General features: G+C 47.4%; 2 protein-coding genes across 3 annotated transcripts; one reads left to right on the top strand and one right to left on the bottom strand.

The window, feature by feature from the left end:
• Nucleotides 1-219: 219 nt before the first annotated feature.
• On the top strand, nt 220-14,267 carry mrnip (MRN complex interacting protein). The gene is made up of 7 exons (XM_029832182.1): nt 220-454; nt 4,067-4,129; nt 7,347-7,453; nt 10,795-10,846; nt 11,123-11,223; nt 11,746-11,779; nt 13,499-14,267. Exons 1-7 carry the CDS (start codon nt 263-265, stop codon nt 14,075-14,077), a joined length of 1,128 nt encoding a protein of 375 aa, XP_029688042.1. The 5' UTR covers nt 220-262; the 3' UTR covers nt 14,078-14,267.
• Nucleotides 14,268-14,269: 2 nt separating this feature from the next.
• LOC101074386 (sequestosome-1) lies at nt 14,270-16,866 on the bottom strand. 2 transcript variants are annotated; one of them, XM_011620081.2, is made up of 8 exons: nt 16,567-16,866; nt 16,308-16,403; nt 15,628-15,905; nt 15,392-15,548; nt 15,205-15,273; nt 14,976-15,127; nt 14,621-14,783; nt 14,270-14,546 (listed from the first exon to the last, which is right to left on the bottom strand). In XM_011620081.2, the coding sequence occupies exons 1-8, from the start codon at nt 16,733-16,735 to the stop codon at nt 14,383-14,385; spliced, it is 1,248 nt and encodes a 415-aa protein (XP_011618383.2). In that variant the 5' UTR covers nt 16,736-16,866; the 3' UTR covers nt 14,270-14,382. The 2 variants fall into 2 exon arrangements, with proteins under 2 accessions (XP_011618383.2, XP_029688038.1); XM_029832178.1 differs by having other exon boundaries at nt 14,621-14,786; nt 16,567-16,864.
• Nucleotides 16,867-18,516: the final 1,650 nt, after the last annotated feature.

The raw sequence follows: 18,516 nt of genomic DNA, 5'->3' as shown, positions 1-18,516 counted from the left end.
ATCCCAGTCATGTGACACACATGTATCCCACCAGACGGGTCACAACCTTGATGACAGGTTCTTCCAGTTTCTTCACCAACCCAGGTGACTGCTGACCTGGGAGAATCATTAAGAGCGGATTTTAAACCAACCTGATTTAATGCTATTTGAAAAATCTGTTTTTTGTTTAACAAGATGTTCACACTATGGTAACTTACAAAGAGTAACCCTAACCCTAACTAACCCTAACTTATAAACCAATAGCCGCCAATCTTGGACTTTAATGAACACCTGGCGGGGCTCCTTCCGTGGTGACGTGTTAGTGACGAGCGGACCCGGGATATTTGAGCCGGAGAAACTCGGACGGAGCAGAACAAGAACCGAACCCGAACCGAAGCCATCTCGTCTGAGCGTCATGGTTCAGGAGTTCCACGTCGTGCTTTGTTTTTCCTGCCGAACGTTCCAGGTTCATCAGGTGACCACGAGCTAACGGCTAACGGCTCATGCTAACTTAACTGTCATTTATAGTTAACATACACGTCAGTCTTCGCAGTTCCCAAACATCTATTTTTACTGTTATACGCGTTCAAGACTGCATTTTATAGTAACACTGGAAAGCAACAGTTTTTACAACCATTGCTTCTTTATAGATTATTATTTAGTACAGAACGGAGTTAGCCCAAAGTTGACCTGTTTCGGTATAGTGGTTATGGACCTGCTCCAAATGGGACGTATGCGAAATAAAAGCCAGTGAAATGTGGCTTTTCAGTACTTTCACAGATAGAAAATTGGGTTCTCTACTGGTCGGCAGACCTGAACATTCAGGATTTTTGCTAATAAAATAAGGATCCAACCAACGCGATTTTCCGAGCCCCTGTACACGAGGCATTACGGTAAATGCTTCATTAAGAGAACCAACTCATTAGACTGATTTAGGACAGAAAGAAATGAATTAGGGTTAGGGTAAAAGCATTTAGTCACAATGAAAAAAGTAAGATAGTGACGTAGCTTTTTGTGAAATTCCTTGTTATCACAGGATGATTCCACCTCAGGCCTCAAGATAATCTATACATTAAAGTCTGATGTAGACCTGATGTAGAACAGTGAGGAAGCTCTGATGAGGTTGATGCTCTCTGGAGCAGTGAGGAAGCTCTGATGAGGTTGATGCTCTCTGGAGCAGCGAGGAAGCTCTGATGAGGTTGATGCTCTCTGGAGCACTGAGGAAGCTCTGATGAGGTTGATGCTCTCTGGAGCAGCGAGGAAGCTCTGATGAGGTTGATGCTCTCTGGAGCCGCGAGGAAGCTCTGATGAGGTTGATGCTCTCTGGAGCAGCGAGGAAGCTCTGATGAGGTTGATGCTCTCTGGAGCAGCGAGGAAGCTCTGATGAGGTTGATGCTCTCTGGAGCACTGAGGAAGCTCTGATGAGGTTGATGCTCTCTGGAGCCGCGAGGAAGCTCTGATGAGGTTGATGCTCTCTGGAGCACTGAGGAAGCTCTGATGAGGTTGATGCTCTCTGGAGCACTGAGGAAGCTCTGATGAGGTTGATGCTCTCTGGAGCCGCGAGGAAGCTCTGATGAGGTTGATGCTCTCTGGAGCAGTGAGGAAGCTCTGATGAGGTTGATGCTCTGGAGCACTGAGGAAGCTCTGATGAGGTTGATGCTCTGGAGCAGTGAGGAAGCTCTGATGAGGTTGATGCTCTCTGGAGCAGCGAGGAAGCTCTGATGAGGTTGATGCTCTCTGGAGCAGCGAGGAAGCTCTGATGAGGTTGATGCTCTCTGGAGCAGCGAGGAAGCTCTGATGAGGTTGATGCTCTCTGGAGCAGCGAGGAAGCTCCAGAGCTGATGAGGTTGATGCTCTCTGGAGCAGTGAGGAAGCTCTGATGAGGTTGATGCTCTGGAGCAGTGAGGAAGCTCTGATGAGGTTGATGCTCTCTGGAGCACTGAGGAAGCTCTGATGAGGTTGATGCTCTCTGGAGCAGTGAGGAAGCTCTGATGAGGTTGATGCTCTCTGGAGCAGTGAGGAAGCTCTGATGAGGTTGATGCTCTCTGGAGCAGTGAGGAAGCTCTGATGAGGTTGATGCTCTCTGGAGCACTGAGGAAGCTCTGATGAGGTTGATGCTCTGGAGCAGCTGAGGAAGCTCTGATGAGGTTGATGCTCTCTGAGCGAGGAAGCTCTGATGAGGTTGATGCTCTCTGGAGCACTGAGGAAGCTCTGATGAGGTTGATGCTCTCTGGAGCACTGAGGAAGCTCTGATGAGGTTGATGCTCTCTGGAGCAGTGAGGAAGCTCTGATGAGGTTGATGCTCTCTGGAGCAGCGAGGAAGCTCCAGAGCTGATGAGGTTGATGCTCTCTGGAGCAGTGAGGAAGCTCTGATGAGGTTGATGCTCTCTGGAGCAGTGAGGAAGCTCTGATGAGGTTGATGCTCTCTGGAGCAGTGAGGAAGCTCTGATGAGGTTGATGCTCTCTGGAGCACTGAGGAAGCTCTGATGAGGTTGATGCTCTCTGGAGCAGCGAGGAAGCTCTGATGAGGTTGATGCTCTCTGGAGCACTGAGGAAGCTCTGATGAGGTTGATGCTCTCTGGAGCACTGAGGAAGCTCTGATGAGGTTGATGCTCTCTGGAGCAGCGAGGAAGCTCTGATGAGGTTGATGCTCTCTGGAGCAGTGAGGAAGCTCTGATGAGGTTGATGCCCTCTGGAGCAGTGAGGAAGCTCTGATGAGGTTGATGCTCTCTGGAGCACTGAGGAAGCTCTGATGAGGTTGATGCTCTCTGGAGCAGCGAGGAAGCTCTGATGAGGTTGATGCTCTCTGGAGCAGTGAGGAAGCTCCAGAGCTGATGAGGTTGATGCTCTCTGGAGCAGCGAGGAAGCTCTGATGAGGTTGATGCTCTCTGGAGCAGTGAGGAAGCTCTGATGAGGTTGATGCTCTCTGGAGCAGCGAGGAAGCTCTGATGAGGTTGATGCTCTCTGGAGCAGTGAGGAAGCTCTGATGAGGTTGATGCTCTCTGGAGCAGTGAGGAAGCTCCAGAGCTGATGAGGTTGATGCTCTCTGGAGCAGCGAGGAAGCTCTGATGAGGTTGATGCTCTCTGGAGCCGCGAGGAAGCTCTGATGAGGTTGATGCTCTCTGGAGCACTGAGGAAGCTCTGATGAGGTTGATGCTCTCTGGAGCACTGAGGAAGCTCTGATGAGGTTGATGCTCTCTGGAGCAGTGAGGAAGCTCTGATGAGGTTGATGCTCTCTGGAGCAGCGAGGAAGCTCTGATAAGGTTGATGCTCTGGAGCACTGAGGAAGCTCTGATGAGGTTGATGCTCTCTGGAGCCGCGAGGAAGCTCTGATGAGGTTGATGCTCTCTGGAGCACTGAGGAAGCTCTGATGAGGTTGATGCTCTCTGGAGCACTGAGGAAGCTCTGATGAGGTTGATGCTCTCTGGAGCAGCGAGGAAGCTCTGATGAGGTTGATGCTCTCTGGAGCAGCGAGGAAGCTCTGATGAGGTTGATGCTCTCTGGAGCAGCGAGGAAGCTCTGATGAGGTTGATGCTCTCTGGAGCAGCGAGGAAGCTCTGATGAGGTTGATGCTCTCTGGAGCAGCGAGGAAGCTCCAGAGCTGATGAGGTTGATGCTCTCTGGAGCAGCGAGGAAGCTCCAGAGCTCAGTGAGTCAGTGGCACCAAACAGCCACTGTGCACGCGTGGACCAACACTGGATTCAGCCTCCGTCTATCCCTAAAAGACGCTCCTCTGAAGACGACAAGGCTCATGATTTGGCCAAAGAAGAAAGATGGATGAAAAGAGGAGTAAAAGAAGCGTCTTTGTTAAACTGGGAAAACCTTCAGTAAAGACAGGAGGAAGCTTCACCACCAGTTGCTGCTCCCAGTGCTGGACTGGGATTCCTCCACGGAGTCACAACCCCCCCCCACACCCTTTGTTAATGGAGGCCAGTACAGGATGTAGAACTCTGGGATTCCACCAGTTAGTTTAGAACTGAAGCAGCTTCTTGGGTCAGAGCTGAAGCATCTTAAACTAAAGGAAGTCCAGCAGGATTCTCTAAAAGCAAAAGTTCTCCAAAAATTCAATCTTTGTGTTGTTTTTCAGGTGAAGAAAGCGTCCAGCAGATGGCGCTGCAGTCTGTGTGGGGAGAAACAGTCGCTGCTGAAGGTGCGTTCAGCACTTTTGCCCTATAAATCATTAATTTATTAGGGTGCTGCTGATCAATTCTTAATGATTTTACAGTTTGTTATTATTACTGTTAGTATTTTAAATTCTCAGACACTAAAAGAAATCAAACTGAAACTTTGTGTGATGCTAAACTCTTTTTTAGGGTTGATCAAAAATGTTTTTGACTATTTTGAATCAGTTCTTTCCATCTCGTGCTCTAGTTTGCTCTCTATATATTAGCTTTCAGATTTCATGTGTTTGCTTTGGTACCCTGGTTTGAGAGTGCATCCTGGGTTCTGGTTTCCGATCTGGCATGTAACAGTGTGGTCGGTAACGGGACGGCGTCCCTGGATGCTGAATGACTGGCTGTAAAACCTCACATGAATCTAAATTCGGAGGGATTCCAGCCATCACACGTGTCTCCAGATATTAAATCTAACAGCAGATCACAGTGAGACTCGAGCATCGTCATGTACAGCAGAACCTCGAAGGTTAGGGTTAGGTTAGAGGGTTAGGGTTGGGTTAGAGGGTTAGGGTTAGGGTTGGGTTAGGTTAGGGGGTTAGGTTAGAGGGTTAGGGTTAGAGGGTTAGGTTAGAGGGTTAGGGTTGGGTTAGAGGGTTAGGGTTGGGTTAGGTTAGAGGGTTAGGGTTGGGTTAGGTTAGGGGGTTAGGTTAGAGGGTTAGGGTTGGGTTAGGTTAGGGGGTTAGGTTAGAGGGTTAGGGTTGGGTTAGGTTAGGGGGTTAGGGTTAGAGGGTTAGGGTTGGGTTAGAGGGTTAGGTTAGGGTTAAGGTTAGAGGATTAGGGTTAGAGGGTTAGGGTTAGAGGGTTAGGGGTTAGGGTTAGAGGGTTAGGGTTGGGTTAGAGGGTTAGGTTAGGGTTAAGGTTAGAGGATTAGGGTTAGGGTTAGAGGGTTAGGGTTGGGTTAGAGGGTTAGAGGGTTAGGTTAGGGTTAAGGTTAGAGGATTAGGGTTAGAGGGTTAGGGTTAGAGGGTTAGGGTTGGGTTAGGTTAGGGGGTTAGGTTAGAGGGTTAGGGTTGGGTTAGGTTAGGGGGTTAGGGTTGGGTTAGAGGGTTAGGGTTGGGTTAGGTTAGGGGGTTAGGTTAGAGGGTTAGGGTTGGGTTAGGTTAGGGGGTTAGGGTTAGAGGGTTAGGGTTGGGTTAGAGGGTTAGGTTAGGGTTAAGGTTAGAGGATTAGGGTTAGAGGGTTAGGGTTGGGTTAGGTTAGAGGGTTAGGGTTAGAGGGTTAGGTTAGAGGGTTAGGGTTGGGTTAGAGGGTTAGGGTTGGGTTAGGTTAGAGGGTTAGGGTTGGGTTAGGTTAGGGGGTTAGGTTAGAGGGTTAGGGTTAGAGGGTTAGGGTTGGGTTAGGTTAGGGGGTTAGGTTAGAGGGTTAGGGTTGGGTTAGGTTAGGGGGTTAGGGTTAGAGGGTTAGGGTTGGGTTAGGTTAGGGGGTTAGGTTAGAGGGTTAGGGTTGGGTTAGGTTAGGGGGTTAGGTTAGAGGGTTAGGGTTAGAGGGTTAGGGTTGGGTTAGGTTAGGGGGTTAGGTTAGAGGGTTAGGGTTGGGTTAGGTTAGGGGGTTAGGGTTAGAGGGTTAGGGTTGGGTTAGAGGGTTAGGGTTGGGTTGGGTTAGGTTAGGGGGTTAGGTTAGAGGGTTAGGGTTGGGTTAGGTTAGGGGGTTAGGGTTAGAGGGTTAGGGTTGGGTTAGGTTAGGGGGTTAGGTTAGAGGGTTAGGGTTAGAGGGTTAGGTTAGAGGGTTAGGGTTGGGTTAGAGGGTTAGGGTTGGGTTGGGTTAGGTTAGAGGGTTAGGGTTGGGTTAGGTTAGGGCAGGGGTAGGCAACCTGCGGCTCTGGAGCCGCATGCGGCTCTTCAGCCTCCTTATAGTGGCTCCCGATGGCCATGACAAAAAAACATGGAATGTTTTTTTTTCTTTTTTTCTTTTATTATGGTCATTATGTGTTCATTTTGTTGCACAATTCCCCTAGGGCAGGGGTCGGCAACCCGCGGCTCTGGAGCCGCATGCGGCTCTTTGGCGCCGCCCTAGTGGCTCCCTGGAGCTTTTTCAAAAATATGAAAATGGAAATTGTTTTAATATAATTTTTATAGGAGAAAAACGTGACAAACATTCTTAAAGTTTTCAACATCCCACGATAATGGAAGTTAAACTTAAAGCACCATCGTACAGCAGAGTGGTCACATGGGGCGTCATTCTCTCCAGGATGCGCGGCAGGAAAATAAACATTTCATCATTGTAACTGTCTGAGAGACATGTTAATTGAAAAATTCAGTCAATATTTATTTTACATTTTCAAAATGGTCATAATTTCATTTAATGTCTCAATTCGTTATTGTTGAAATGGCTTAAAAATGTATTGTTCTTTATGTATGTTTCCTTTGATAGGTCACTTGTAGGGTTCTTTTCAAAAGACATCTGTATGATGCGTGGCCATTATTTCATTGGACCGTTGTAGCTACAATCATGAATGCTCATTATGTATTTGTGGCTTACTTACCATTTGGAAAGTAGGCTAATACAGCTAATATAGACACTTACCGCCTGTGTTGCCTTCATTATAAGGCTTTTTTTTTTAAAATTTTGCGGCTCCAGACAGATTTGTTTCTTGTTTTTTTGGTCCAATATGGCTCTTTCAACATTTTGGGTTGCCGACCCCTGGGTTAGGGGGTTAGGTTAGAGGGTTAGGTTAGAGGGTTAGGGTTAGAGGGTTAGGGTTGGGTTAGGTTAGGGGGTTAGGTTAGAGGGTTAGGGTTGGGTTAGGTTAGGGGGTTAGGGTTAGGGTTAGAGGGTTAGGGTTGGGTTAGAGGGTTAGAGGGTTAGGTTAGGGTTAAGGTTAGAGGATTAGGGTTAGAGGGTTAGGGTTAGAGGGTTAGGGTTGGGTTAGGTTAGGGGGTTAGGTTAGAGGGTTAGGGTTGGGTTAGGTTAGGGGGTTAGGGTTGGGTTAGGTTAGGGGGTTAGGTTAGAGGGTTAGGGTTGGGTTAGGTTAGGGGGTTAGGGTTAGAGGGTTAGGGTTGGGTTAGAGGGTTAGGTTAGGGTTAAGGTTAGAGGATTAGGGTTAGAGGGTTAGGGTTGGGTTAGAGGGTTAGAGGGTTAGGTTAGGGTTAAGGTTAGAGGATTAGGGTTAGAGGGTTAGGGTTACGATGGGAATGTCAGTTCGCAGCTGAAGACCAACAGCAGATTCAGAACCAGCGCTTCACTTGTGTGCAGGAGTTTGGAAGGGGCTCCAGCAGGGACTGCAGGCACCACGTACAGAAGCTGAACTCCATGAGAGGAGCCGTGATGCAAGAGGAGGAGTCTAACCCCTGGTCGCTATGGTAACTGGCCTTTAATGTTTTACAGAAATGTGTTGAATTCTCATTGGTCCAACTCACCGTCGGTCCCCACAAAAGAACAGTAAAATATGTCTCATCAGTGTTTGCTTGAGAATCCAGATGTCAAGTTTAACGCAGGTCCAAGACGAAGGTTCTGATCATCAGAATCGCTGCGTGTCGGGTGGTCGGGCGGGGGTGTTTATATTGTTCCTGCTGGGATCAGCTGCAGTGTGACCGGCAGACCCAGGAGTCCCACCCTAACTCTAACCCACTGTGGGGCACCTGAGCAGGAAACCTGAGTTCTGGTGGGATCAGGGGGTCCAGTGAACTCTTCCCCCTTAAGATGCAACATTGGCAGATTAGAGGTGGGACAGAACATTGTCATCCACCATTTTGTTCCGCTCCTGTTTCTGGCACCTCTTGCTGATTGCTGTCCAAAATGGGATGGATTCTGTCAAACGGTGATTTTAACCAGGTTAGGGTCATCATGGGTTAGGGTTAGGCTCATCATGGGTTAGGGTTAGGGTTAGGCTCATCATGGGTTAGGGTTAGGGTTAGGGTTAGGGTTAGGGTCATCATGGGTTAGGCTCATCATGGGTTAGGGTTAGGGTTAGGGTTAGGCTCATCATGGGTTAGGGTTAGGGTCATCATGGGTTAGGGTTAGGGTCATCATGGGTTAGGGTTAGGGTTAGGGTTAGGCTCATCATGGGTTAGGGTCATCATGGGTTAGGGCAGCGCTTCTCAAATAGTGGGGCGCGCCCCCCTGGGGGGGCGCCGTGCGATGCCAGGGGGGGCGCGTGTGACCCCGGAGAACATGTTTTTTATTTTATTTTTGCCGTACTAGAATGAAGTGTAATTGCACATCCCGCGCGCACACACCACAGAGCAAGAGACAGGAAGTGCAGTGAACAAACCATCAAGAGACGGCATGAAATAATACTTAACAGTGATGAAAAGAAAGGCGGAGAGAGACGGAGATAATGAGACAAACGAAAGTCTCCCGAAAGCTAAGATGAGGAAATATGACGAAGCCTTTATAGCGCTTGGCTTCACTGCGACTACGGTGGGAGACGAGGAAAGACCGGTGTGTTTACTGTGTCTAAAAATGTTGGCAGGACAGCATGGAGCCAAATAAATGAAGGCCTCACTTAAAGACATTACACCCCTGTCACGTTGATAACCCTAACCCTGGTTAACCCTAACCCTGGTTAACCCTAACCCTCACTTAAAGACATTACACCCCAGTCACGCTGATAACCCTAACCCTGGTTAACCCTAACCCTAGCACTAACCCTAACCCTGGTTAACCCTAACCCTGGTTAACCCTAACCCTCACTTAAAGACATTACACCCCAGTCACGTTGATCAGCCGCTTGAGTTTTTTCGGCAAAAACGTGCCGAATATTGGCAACAATCATCCCGCTTTGGTCTATATTTATTTCTTTTTTTGTTTTGTTTAATATTAATAAGGATACAATGTTATGCAGAGGTGTACTTATAACAATTTCATAGACAAATGATACTAATTATAATTATAGTCACGGCGGGGCGGGGGGGGGCGCAAAATGTTTTCTTCTTCCTGGGGGGGGCGTAACAGAAAATAATTGAGAAGCACTGGGTTAGGGTTAGGGTCATCATGGGTTAGGGTTAGGGTCATCATGGGTTAGGTTAGGGTCAGCATGGGTTAGGATCATCATGGGTTAGGGTTAGGGTCATCATGGGTTAGGGTTAGACTCATCATGGGTTAGGGTCATCATGGGTTAGGGTTTGGGTCATCATGGGTTAGGGTCATCATGGGTTAGGGTTAGGGTCATCATGGGTTAGGGTCATCATGGGTTAGGGTTAGACTCATCATGGGTTAGGGTCATCATGGGTTAGGGTTTGGGTCATCATGGGTTAGGGTTAGGGTCATCATGGGTTAGGGTCATCATGGGTTAGGGTCATCATGGGTTAGGGTTAGACTCATCATGGGTTAGGCTCATCATGGGTTAGGGTTAGGGTCATCATGGGTTAGGGTCATCATGGGTTAGTGTCATCATGGGTTAGGGTTAGGCTCATCATGGGTTAGGGTCATCATGGGTTAGGGTCATCATGGGTTAGGGTTAGGGTCATCATGGGTTAGGGTCATCATGGGTTAGGGTCATCATGGGTTAGGGTTAGGGTCATCATGGGTTAGGGTCATCATGGGGCTAGGGTTAGGGTCATCATGGGTTAGGGTTAGGGTCATCATGGGTTAGGGTCATCATGGGTTAGGGTTAGGGTCATCATGGGTTAGGGTCATCATGGGGCTAGGGTTAGGGTCATCATGGGTTAGGGTCATCATGGGTTAGGGTCATCATGGGTTAGGGTTAGGCTCATCATGGGTTAGGGTTAGGCTCATCATGGGTTAGGGTCATCATGGGTTAGGGTTAGGGTCATCATGGGTTAGGGTCATCATGGGGCTAGGGTTAGGGTCATCATGGGTTAGGGTTAGGGTCATCATGGGTTAGGGTCATCATGGGTTAGGGTTTGGGTCATCATGGGTTAGGGTCATCATGGGTTAGGGTTAGGGTCATCATGGGTTAGGGTCATCATGGGTTAGGGTTAGGCTCATCATGGGTTAGGGTTAGGCTCATCATGGGTTAGGGTCATCATGGGTTAGGGTCATCATGGGTTAGGGTTAGGGTCATCATGGGTTAGGGTCATCATGGGGCTAGGGTTAGGGTCATCATGGGTTAGGGTTAGGGTCATCATGGGTTAGGGTCATCATGGGTTAGGGTTAGGGTCATCATGGGTTAGGGTCATCATGGGGCTAGGGTTAGGGTCATCATGGGTTAGGGTCATCATGGGGCTAGGGTTAGGGTCATCATGGGTTAGGGTCATCATGGGTTAGGGTCATCATGGGTTAGGGTTAGGCTCATCATGGGTTAGGGTTAGGCTCATCATGGGTTAGGGTCATCATGGGTTAGGGTCATCATGGGTTAGGGTTAGGGTCATCATGGGTTAGGGTCATCATGGGGCTAGGGTTAGGGTCATCATGGGTTAGGGTTAGGGTCATCACGGGTTAGGGTCATCATGGGGCTAGGGTTAGGGTCATCATGGGTTAGGGTCATCATGGGTTAGGGTTAGGGTCATCATGGGTTAGGGTCATCATGACATGATGGGGGTTATTCTCTGTTCACTAACCCTCCTACCTGTCGGTACGATGAGTTATGTTCGCGGGTAATAATTCACCAGGAACACAACTATCTCTTTGTGCTCATTAACTTGTTATTATTTAAGTCTGATTAAGACCAGTAGCTCAGTAACGAGACAGCTTTAGAACTCTCTAAGTGTACTCGCTCTTCCTTCATTGTTGTTGGCAGGAAGCAGATGGAGGCAAATGGAGAAGATGTTGAGGAGCAAAGAGAGAAAAAGGTATTAAAAGCCAACTGTACAGTGTTCTAGTCCTCTGCAGCGTACACTCGGGTAAATGTATGTGATTTAGAAGTTACCTGAACATCATAGTGACAGACTGGCACACTGATTATACAGGCCTCAAGGTTCCTAATTGCACCACAGCAGGTCACATGGATGGACTCCTGGTCCTCTGAGGGTTGGGTTAGGGTTCCACTCTATTAGGAACAACGCCTACATGATGTCACCTAGCTACACCTGCTGGAAGCTGCTTTCTAACAAATCCTTTTGTACTAGCAAAGTCAAGTGGAGAGCTGCTGGAGCAAATACTTGGATATGAAAGAGGAGGTGGTGTTGGAGGAGCAGGAGGACAGACCGGCTGGTGCGCACCTCCACAGGTGCGTTTTGGAAACTAAAGTTCAGTCTGAAAGTTTTCTCATCAAATTGTGAGCTTGTGCTAAAATCAAAACCTACTTTTCCTCACCAAAAGAAAAACCTGAAATTCCAGCATAATTAAATGAATAAATCCATAAAATATTGCACTGACAATCGTATGCAAACTCTTTATTGAGCACTTGGTTAAAAGAGCTGCACAGCCAGCAGCTTTTGATCCCCCCACCTTAGTCTCCTCTTCTCTTAGACACACCAAACCATATATGTTACATATATATGTGTTCATATATGTTATAAGTCATGTATGTTATAAGTCATATATGTTAAAACAGCAGCACATGAGTTAAATGGTGGGACATTTTTCCTAAAAGGAACAAAGTTACAAGCTCTCAAATTGTGTTTTAATTGACATTATTGCATCTCTTTCAATCATGAGAAAATCCAGCTCATTAACTGGCTCATCGTTTGTTCACTGAATATATTGAACAATGACATTTTAAAAAAGTCATGTTTACCTGTTCTGACAGGAAGAGGAGGAGAGAGGAGTCCACACCTGAGCAGGTGAGAGCAACCGTCCAGAGTGGACCTCCGTCAGGAGCAGACTTCTGGAGTTAATTAGTCTAGTTCTGGAGTTAATTAGTCTAGTTCTGGAGTTAATTAGTCTAGTTCTGGAGTTAATTAGCTCTTTCCCTGAACCTCTGATGGTTGTCTTTCTTTAAATATTGTGATTAACAGCGTTTTCAAAGTTGAGTTGCAAAGTTTCCATCAAAATAATTCAACGCAAGCTGCCGTCAATGTGCACGTTTTTTGGCCTTTGTGAAAGGGGACGGACACACAAATAAACACACACACACACACACACACCCCCGTCCGACCACCCGACACGCAGCGATTCTGATGAACAGAACCTTCGTCTTGGACCTGCGTTAAACTTGACGTCTGGATTCTCAAACACTGAGACATATTTTACTGTTCTTTTGTGGGGACCGACGGTGAGTTGGACCAATGAGAATTCAACACAAAAACCTACAATAAGTGTCATGTACGTTCATATTTCATTTAAATAATTATTTTTTTATGTAATCATTTATTGTTTCAGTACCACCTCGTCATTATAGTTGTCATTCAGTCCAGTTAGATTTATTTAGTTGATCTTAAATGATGACGTCTTCAGCCTAAGGCGTCCATAAGGCGTCCCTAAGGCGTCCCTAAGGCGTCCCTAAGGCGTCCCTAAGGCGTCCCTAAGGCGTCCCTAAGGTGTCCCTAAGGCGTCCATAAGGTGTCCCTAAGGTGTCCCTAAGGCGTCCATAAGGTGTCCCTAAGGCGTCCCTAAGGCGTCCCTAAGGCGTCCATAAGGCGTCCCTAAGGCGTCCCTAAGGCGTCCCTAAGGCGTCCCTAAGGCGTCCCTAAGGCGTCCATAAGGCGTCCATAAGGCGTCCCTAAGGCGTCCTAAGGCGTCCATAAGGCGTCCATAAGGTGTCCCTAAGGCGTCCCTAAGGCGTCCCTAAGGCGTCCCTAAGGTGTCCCTAAGGCGTCCCTAAGGCGTCCATAAGGTGTCCCTAAGGCGTCCATAAGGCGTCCCTAAGGTGTCCCTAAGGCGTCCATAAGGCGTCCCTAAGGCGTCCATAAGGTGTCCCTAAGGCGTCCCTAAGGCGTCCCTAAGGCGTCCATAAGGCGTCCATAAGGTGTCCCTAAGGCGTCCCTAAGGTGTCCCTAAGGTGTCCCTAAGGCGTCCATAAGGCGTCCCTAAGGCGTCCATAAGGCGTCCCTAAGGCGTCCCTAAGGCGTCCCTAAGGTGTCCCTAAGGCGTCCCTAAGGCGTCCATAAGGTGTCCCTAAGGCGTCCATAAGGTGTCCCTAAGGCGTCCCTAAGGTGTCCATAAGGTGTCCCTAAGGCGTCCATAAGGCGTCCCTAAGGCATCCATAAGGCGTCCCTAAGGCGTCCATAAGGCGTCCCTAAGGTGTCCCTAAGGCGTCCCTAAGGCGTCCATAAGTGAAAGAGACTGTCGGTGGACGGTGTGAATAAAGAATAATGTAATTTCACTTCATACATCACGATTCCAAATTCATTCATCAAAGCTTTTTAGTATTTTTACATTTTTTCTTTTTGACTTTATCATATTTTTAATTTACATTGTAAACTCAGCACAAAAACCTCTTTCCCGTTATGAAAAATGTAATTAAAATTGTAATAATTTTATTAGGTCTTATCTTTCATGTGGAAGTTGCTCACTGACGATCCGATGGATGAACAGAAATGTTCCCTTCCCTTTCTCTGCAGTCAGACGGGCCCAAGCTCAAAAAAACAGAAACTTGTGCGGCCAGCAAGGACTGGACCGGAACCAGTACCCCCAGTGTGACCGGGACCAGTGTGACCGGGACCAGTACCCCCAGTGTGACCAGGACCAGTGTGACCGGGACCAGTACCCCCAGTGTGACCAGGACCAGTACCCCCAGTGTGACCGGGACTAGTGTGACCGGGACCAGTACCCCCAGTGTGACCGGGACCAGTAACCCCAGTGTGACCGGGACCAGTGTGACCAGGACCAGTACTCCCAGTGTGACCGGGACCAGTAACCCCAGTGTGACCGGGACCAGTACCCCCAGTGTGACTGGGACCAGTGTGACCAGGACCAGTGTGACCGGGACCAGTGTGGGATCCAGTCCGGGGAGTCGCTGGGCTCCTTTCCTCACTTGGAACTGCGTGGTAGAGCATAAGGAGGAGGCCTGTGGCAGTGGGACGAGCCAGTGGTCCTGCTCCTCTGGTGGCTGGACTCGGTCCCACACGTCCTCACTTCGTGGTGTCTCCATCTTTGACACTGGGGAAGACTTTGATGAATTTCTTCCAGCTGATCACTGATCTATTAATCCTTGCTGGAGCAAAGGGTCAGGGTAGAATTCTACAACTGTTTTGGACTTTCTTTCATATAAGGGATGAATTGAATGTTCAGTTGTTTAAATTGAAGCACTCAATAATTGATAAGTTTGTTAGAACGGTTTCAGTTGGACCCAAATTAAAAGCAGTATCATTAAAGGAATAATTAGACAGATGTTGAAGGTGTACATTTTAATTGTTCCCATAAACATGTAATCACGTCAGGTATTACTCAATGACACTGAGATGAACCAGACGACAGGAAGCAACATGGTTGCACCGTGACAGCTTCAGGGCTGTTGGGGGTTCGGTTGTCTGGCGTACTGGATGGCATCAAGGGCGGCGCCAATGTCATAGTTTTTGGCTTGCAGAAGACGCGTCAACCAACCGCCTTCATCTGTGAAGCCCATTGACAGCATCTGAGCCAAAGACTCTACTAGACGAGGATCTGCCTCTGTGAGGGATGGACGCATGTTAGTGGAGACGTCACGCGCAACATCATCTAGTCTGTTGGAAACCTGATCTTACCGTCTGGAAGGTGGGGGTATAAAGCTGCCTCCTTTAGACCTGTTGGATGTTGCTGTCCACCTGAAGGCAGACTCTGGGCCTGCAGTGACTGCAGCTCTCCAGTAGAAGGATCAACCTCTTTGGGGCTCAGGTGGGTCCACTCCTCATCAGAGTCCCTGTTTCCCTGCTAAACACATATGAATCAAGTCTACCTGTTTCCCTGGCCTGCCATGTGAAGTACTGATGCCATTTGTGTGGCCACACTATCACTCCAACCCTTCCCCTTAATTGGCATGTGCTGATGTGAGAATATTTCTATACAGTAAATCACATTAAGGTCATCAGGTGTTTAAACTTTTGATTCTGCTGAACTTACTTGTGTTCCCACACTGGTGCTACAGTCAGTCTTGACTCCACCCCCATCATTGGCTCCACCCCCCAGGTCTTCCTCACCCCTCTCATTCTGAAGGGGTGGTACCACCTTAGCCCGCTGGCCCTCGTGTTCCACATCAATGTCCACATCAATACCTGTACAAATGTGACATTTCCTGCTTTAAAAACTGATGTCAGTCTACAATCGTAAGATGTCGGGTGAGACCACTCACCCAGTGGACTCAGCATGGCTGCCACGCCCTCACCAATATTCTTCAGGAAATCCACATTAGCCTGGGAGTCTACAAAAGAGATTCTTAATGGTGTGCTGCTCCAGTACAAACACAACATTGTTGTTCAGTTTTTGACAGTGTGCACCCCGTCAAAGTGACGAGGACAACTAGAAGCCCAGAAACTAACCAGAGGGGAGACTGCTCTCAGCAGCAGGTGTAGAAGCTGGAGGCTGATCAGGGGCCTGGCTCTGGCTCTGGCTCTGGCTCTGGTTCACATTCTGAGACTGGTTCTGATTCCACATGCAGTGTCTCATCCACTTCATCCACTTCCCACGTGGAAACCACTGCAACAGACAGGAGAAAACAATTCCTCAAAAAGATCTACAGACCCAAACGTAGGGTACTTTTCATGGTGCAGCCCACCTGCAGCGGGTGCCAGATAGGCAGCAGAACGTGCTCAGTGTGCATCCCTCTAGCCTGGCAGGCAGAGCAAAGATCGTAGTTTGGACAGACTGAACACTTGAAACGAGTTCCAACAACAGGCCCCTCGCAGCCGTCACAGGTGACATTAGGGTGCAGCACCTGGGGAGGGGCCATTGGGTGCGGCAGAGTATGATGAGCTCCGGGTGGGGGAGGAGGGTGGCCAAACCCGAAAGGAGGGAAGGCATGAAGAGGGAAGTCTCGACGGTGCTCCTTCTTCTCTGGAAGAATTCAGAAAAACAAGCGACGCTCTTTCTTCGGCCTGGTTCCAACTCGTCAAACCTCTGCTCCACTTTTCCTTAACAGGTTTCTGATACTTGAGGCTGGGTTCTATTTTTATTACCACCTCACTCAACCTACCAAAACTTCAAATAAACTAATTGAAATGTACACAAAATGTAAATGTACACTATAGAAATGTCACATTACAGAGTTTGGGATGTTTCAGAGAAACAGGTTAATGAGTTTTCAAGTTTCATAAAGTTTGCTGTATATGGAGATAAGCAACGGCCACCTGGCTGCCTGTGACCCTAACTAACCATTCTCTTTAGCATAACCTGAACACAGGAATGCTACTTTCTGTTACCATGGTGATGCGCAGCTGTGACGACATGACTCTGTACCTTTGATAAAGATGCGGAAGGTGGAGTCCTTCATGCAGGCCAGTCCCATCAGAAGTTCATCGTCAGAGGAAAATGCAACCAGGTCTCCATCTTCATCTGAAATGGCATCATCACCATCGTGATCATAGTTGTGTTTTTAGGCTCAAAAATAGAAGCAATTGACAACACATGGAATATCTGAAACCTCTGTAGAACAGGTTTAAGTTGTTTCATTTATGTCATTCGTATGTTCTCTGTGAAATCTGATGGCTATGTTCACCTTTGTAGAACATGTTAAATCCGCTGTTTTTCAGGTTGTTAAAGATCTCTGCGGTCTTCCGGCAGAGGTACTCAAAGCTGGATGAGACGTCCTGGTCCACCGCAAACCTCCGGACCTCCTTGACCACCTCGTCCTTCCCCAGCAGGTAGGCCTTCACTGTCACCGACATTCTGCTCCGATCTGCGCGTAAAAGCTGGATTAGTCAGTAAACTGAACACTAGCAAGTGTTACACTCGAACATACGGCAGAGGTTTGTGACGCAGCTTTTAATCTTGACAAGACTGTGTTTACTTCCTGGAAATACGTCGGCGGAAACCAACTCGCTTTGCCATTGGTCGGCAGACGGAGCCCCGCCCATTCTACAAATAACAGGCCAGCAGGGACCGAGTCATGTGACTTAGTCTGACGCGACAACAATGCCGAGTCATCGTTACACCTAAACATTTGAAGTGTTTCTACTGATCTCCATGGATGATATTTAGATTTGGATACTGTGGGAACCGTGTTTGCAATTTAGTAAATGTATGTAGTGTTACATGAATCCCGTGGAAGATGTGTCGGAGGGTGATGGGAGCAGGACATCGTCAATCATCTCCATTGTCTTAAAAACAATCAACTCGAGGTTGTGCCCGCTGCTCTGCGTTAGCAGATCATTCTTATCCTGCGTAAACTCAGATTTACCCCCACCAGGGATTTCCGTGAGTTCTAGTGGGGGGGGGGGGGGGGGGGGGGGGCTTTGCAAGGACCGAACACACACTAACCCGAACCCAGAGTCGAAGATGTGTTTTAACAGGTTCACGTTTACTGAGAGACTGGAAATCCATGAAACATTTGCTGGCATTTAAGTCGCACATTACGTAAACCTCACTTTGTAAACAGTTCGCTCTTAGTGTGTAGATTTATGACATTTTCAGTTCAAATAGAGCCCTGTTGTGTGATTAAATATTTTTTTGATCAGCCCATTTATGTTATACAACTTATTCGTATTTTCAGAATTATGGGGTGTGACGTCAGGTTGACTTTTGCAGCAGCCAATCAGGAGCAAAAGCGTGTGTCCGGTGACAATGACTCGTCAGTCCTGTGACTGAAATGACTCAGAATCACGAGATCAACTGACCCTTTTCCCCCATAACTTTATTAGTAGTTTTGCAACAGTACACGACGAGGAAGGTAAAGATGATCTGCAATTGTACAAATACTCAGCACTAGAGATCTAAAAAGAAACACGAATTGGGTTTTATTGTTAAATTTGCCAGGAGCATTATGATTTGGAATAAGTCTTAACAATGTCCATCTTATCTGGACTCCTGAGAAGTTTCCATCTAATTAATGACAATCTAATCTAATTGTTTTATATTGTGGAAAGAAGAAAACTCTAAAATATGAAATCTGTGAAACTTACTTACTTTGTGAGGTTGGGGGGGGGGTGGGGGGTTGTTGTATTTTAAGTCCATGATAAAACCGTTTTTTCTTTTTATCATAATCTAAAGTGGTGGAAACGATTCATTAAAATGTTTTGTCCGAATTTCTAAATATTTGTGTTTATTGCTTGAATGATACAAATTTGTGACTGGAATGTCTTTTGCAGTAAAAATTTTACATTTAGTTGGATCAATAATTAGGACAAATAGATTTCATCACGGACAGAAGTAGCAGAGGAAACTTGTTTTCAATTAAAAGAAAGTTTCATCTCATTAGTCTGGACATGTAAAAGGGTGCTGTTACTGATGCATAAAATCTTATTGAGCCTTGCTGTATTTAACACTTACAGGCTTAATTAAAAACAGCAAGAAAAAACTGTTTCCACGTACTCAGGAGAACTCGGAGCTTAAGACAATGACTTATTTTCTCCAGCTGTCTGGAAATATGCCTGCTGCTTGCTTCTTTGATTTGTAAATTTCCCCATTGTGGGACAAATAAAGGAAATCTTGATAGACACCAAAATATCAG

The sequence above is a fragment of the Takifugu rubripes genome, unplaced genomic scaffold (assembly GCF_901000725.2).
Source record: "Takifugu rubripes unplaced genomic scaffold, fTakRub1.2, whole genome shotgun sequence".
NCBI classification, from domain to species: Eukaryota; Metazoa; Chordata; class Actinopteri; order Tetraodontiformes; family Tetraodontidae; genus Takifugu; species Takifugu rubripes.
Note: the sequence above shows the minus strand (reverse complement) of the source record. Positions and strands in the feature narration are given on the sequence as shown.

Bases quoted from the DNA above. Each gene is read 5' to 3' on its own strand.
- mrnip (XM_029832182.1), top strand. From the start codon at position 263: ATGAACACCTGGCGGGGCTCCTTCCGTGGTGACGTGTTAGTGACGAGC. The intron at 7,454-10,794 runs GTAACTGGCCTT...TGTTGTTGGCAG, and splicing joins TCTAACCCCTGGTCGCTATG to GAAGCAGATGGAGGCAAATG. The intron at 11,780-13,498 runs GTGAGAGCAACC...CTTTCTCTGCAG, and splicing joins AGGAGTCCACACCTGAGCAG to TCAGACGGGCCCAAGCTCAA.
- LOC101074386 (XM_029832178.1), bottom strand. From the start codon at position 16,735: ATGTCGGTGACAGTGAAGGCCTACCTGCTGGGGAAGGACGAGGTGGTC. The intron at 14,787-14,975 runs GTAAGTTCAGCA...ATATGTGTTTAG, and splicing joins GCACCAGTGTGGGAACACAA to CAGGGAAACAGGGACTCTGA. The intron at 14,547-14,620 runs GTAAGATCAGGT...CATCCCTCACAG, and splicing joins ATACCCCCACCTTCCAGACG to AGGCAGATCCTCGTCTAGTA.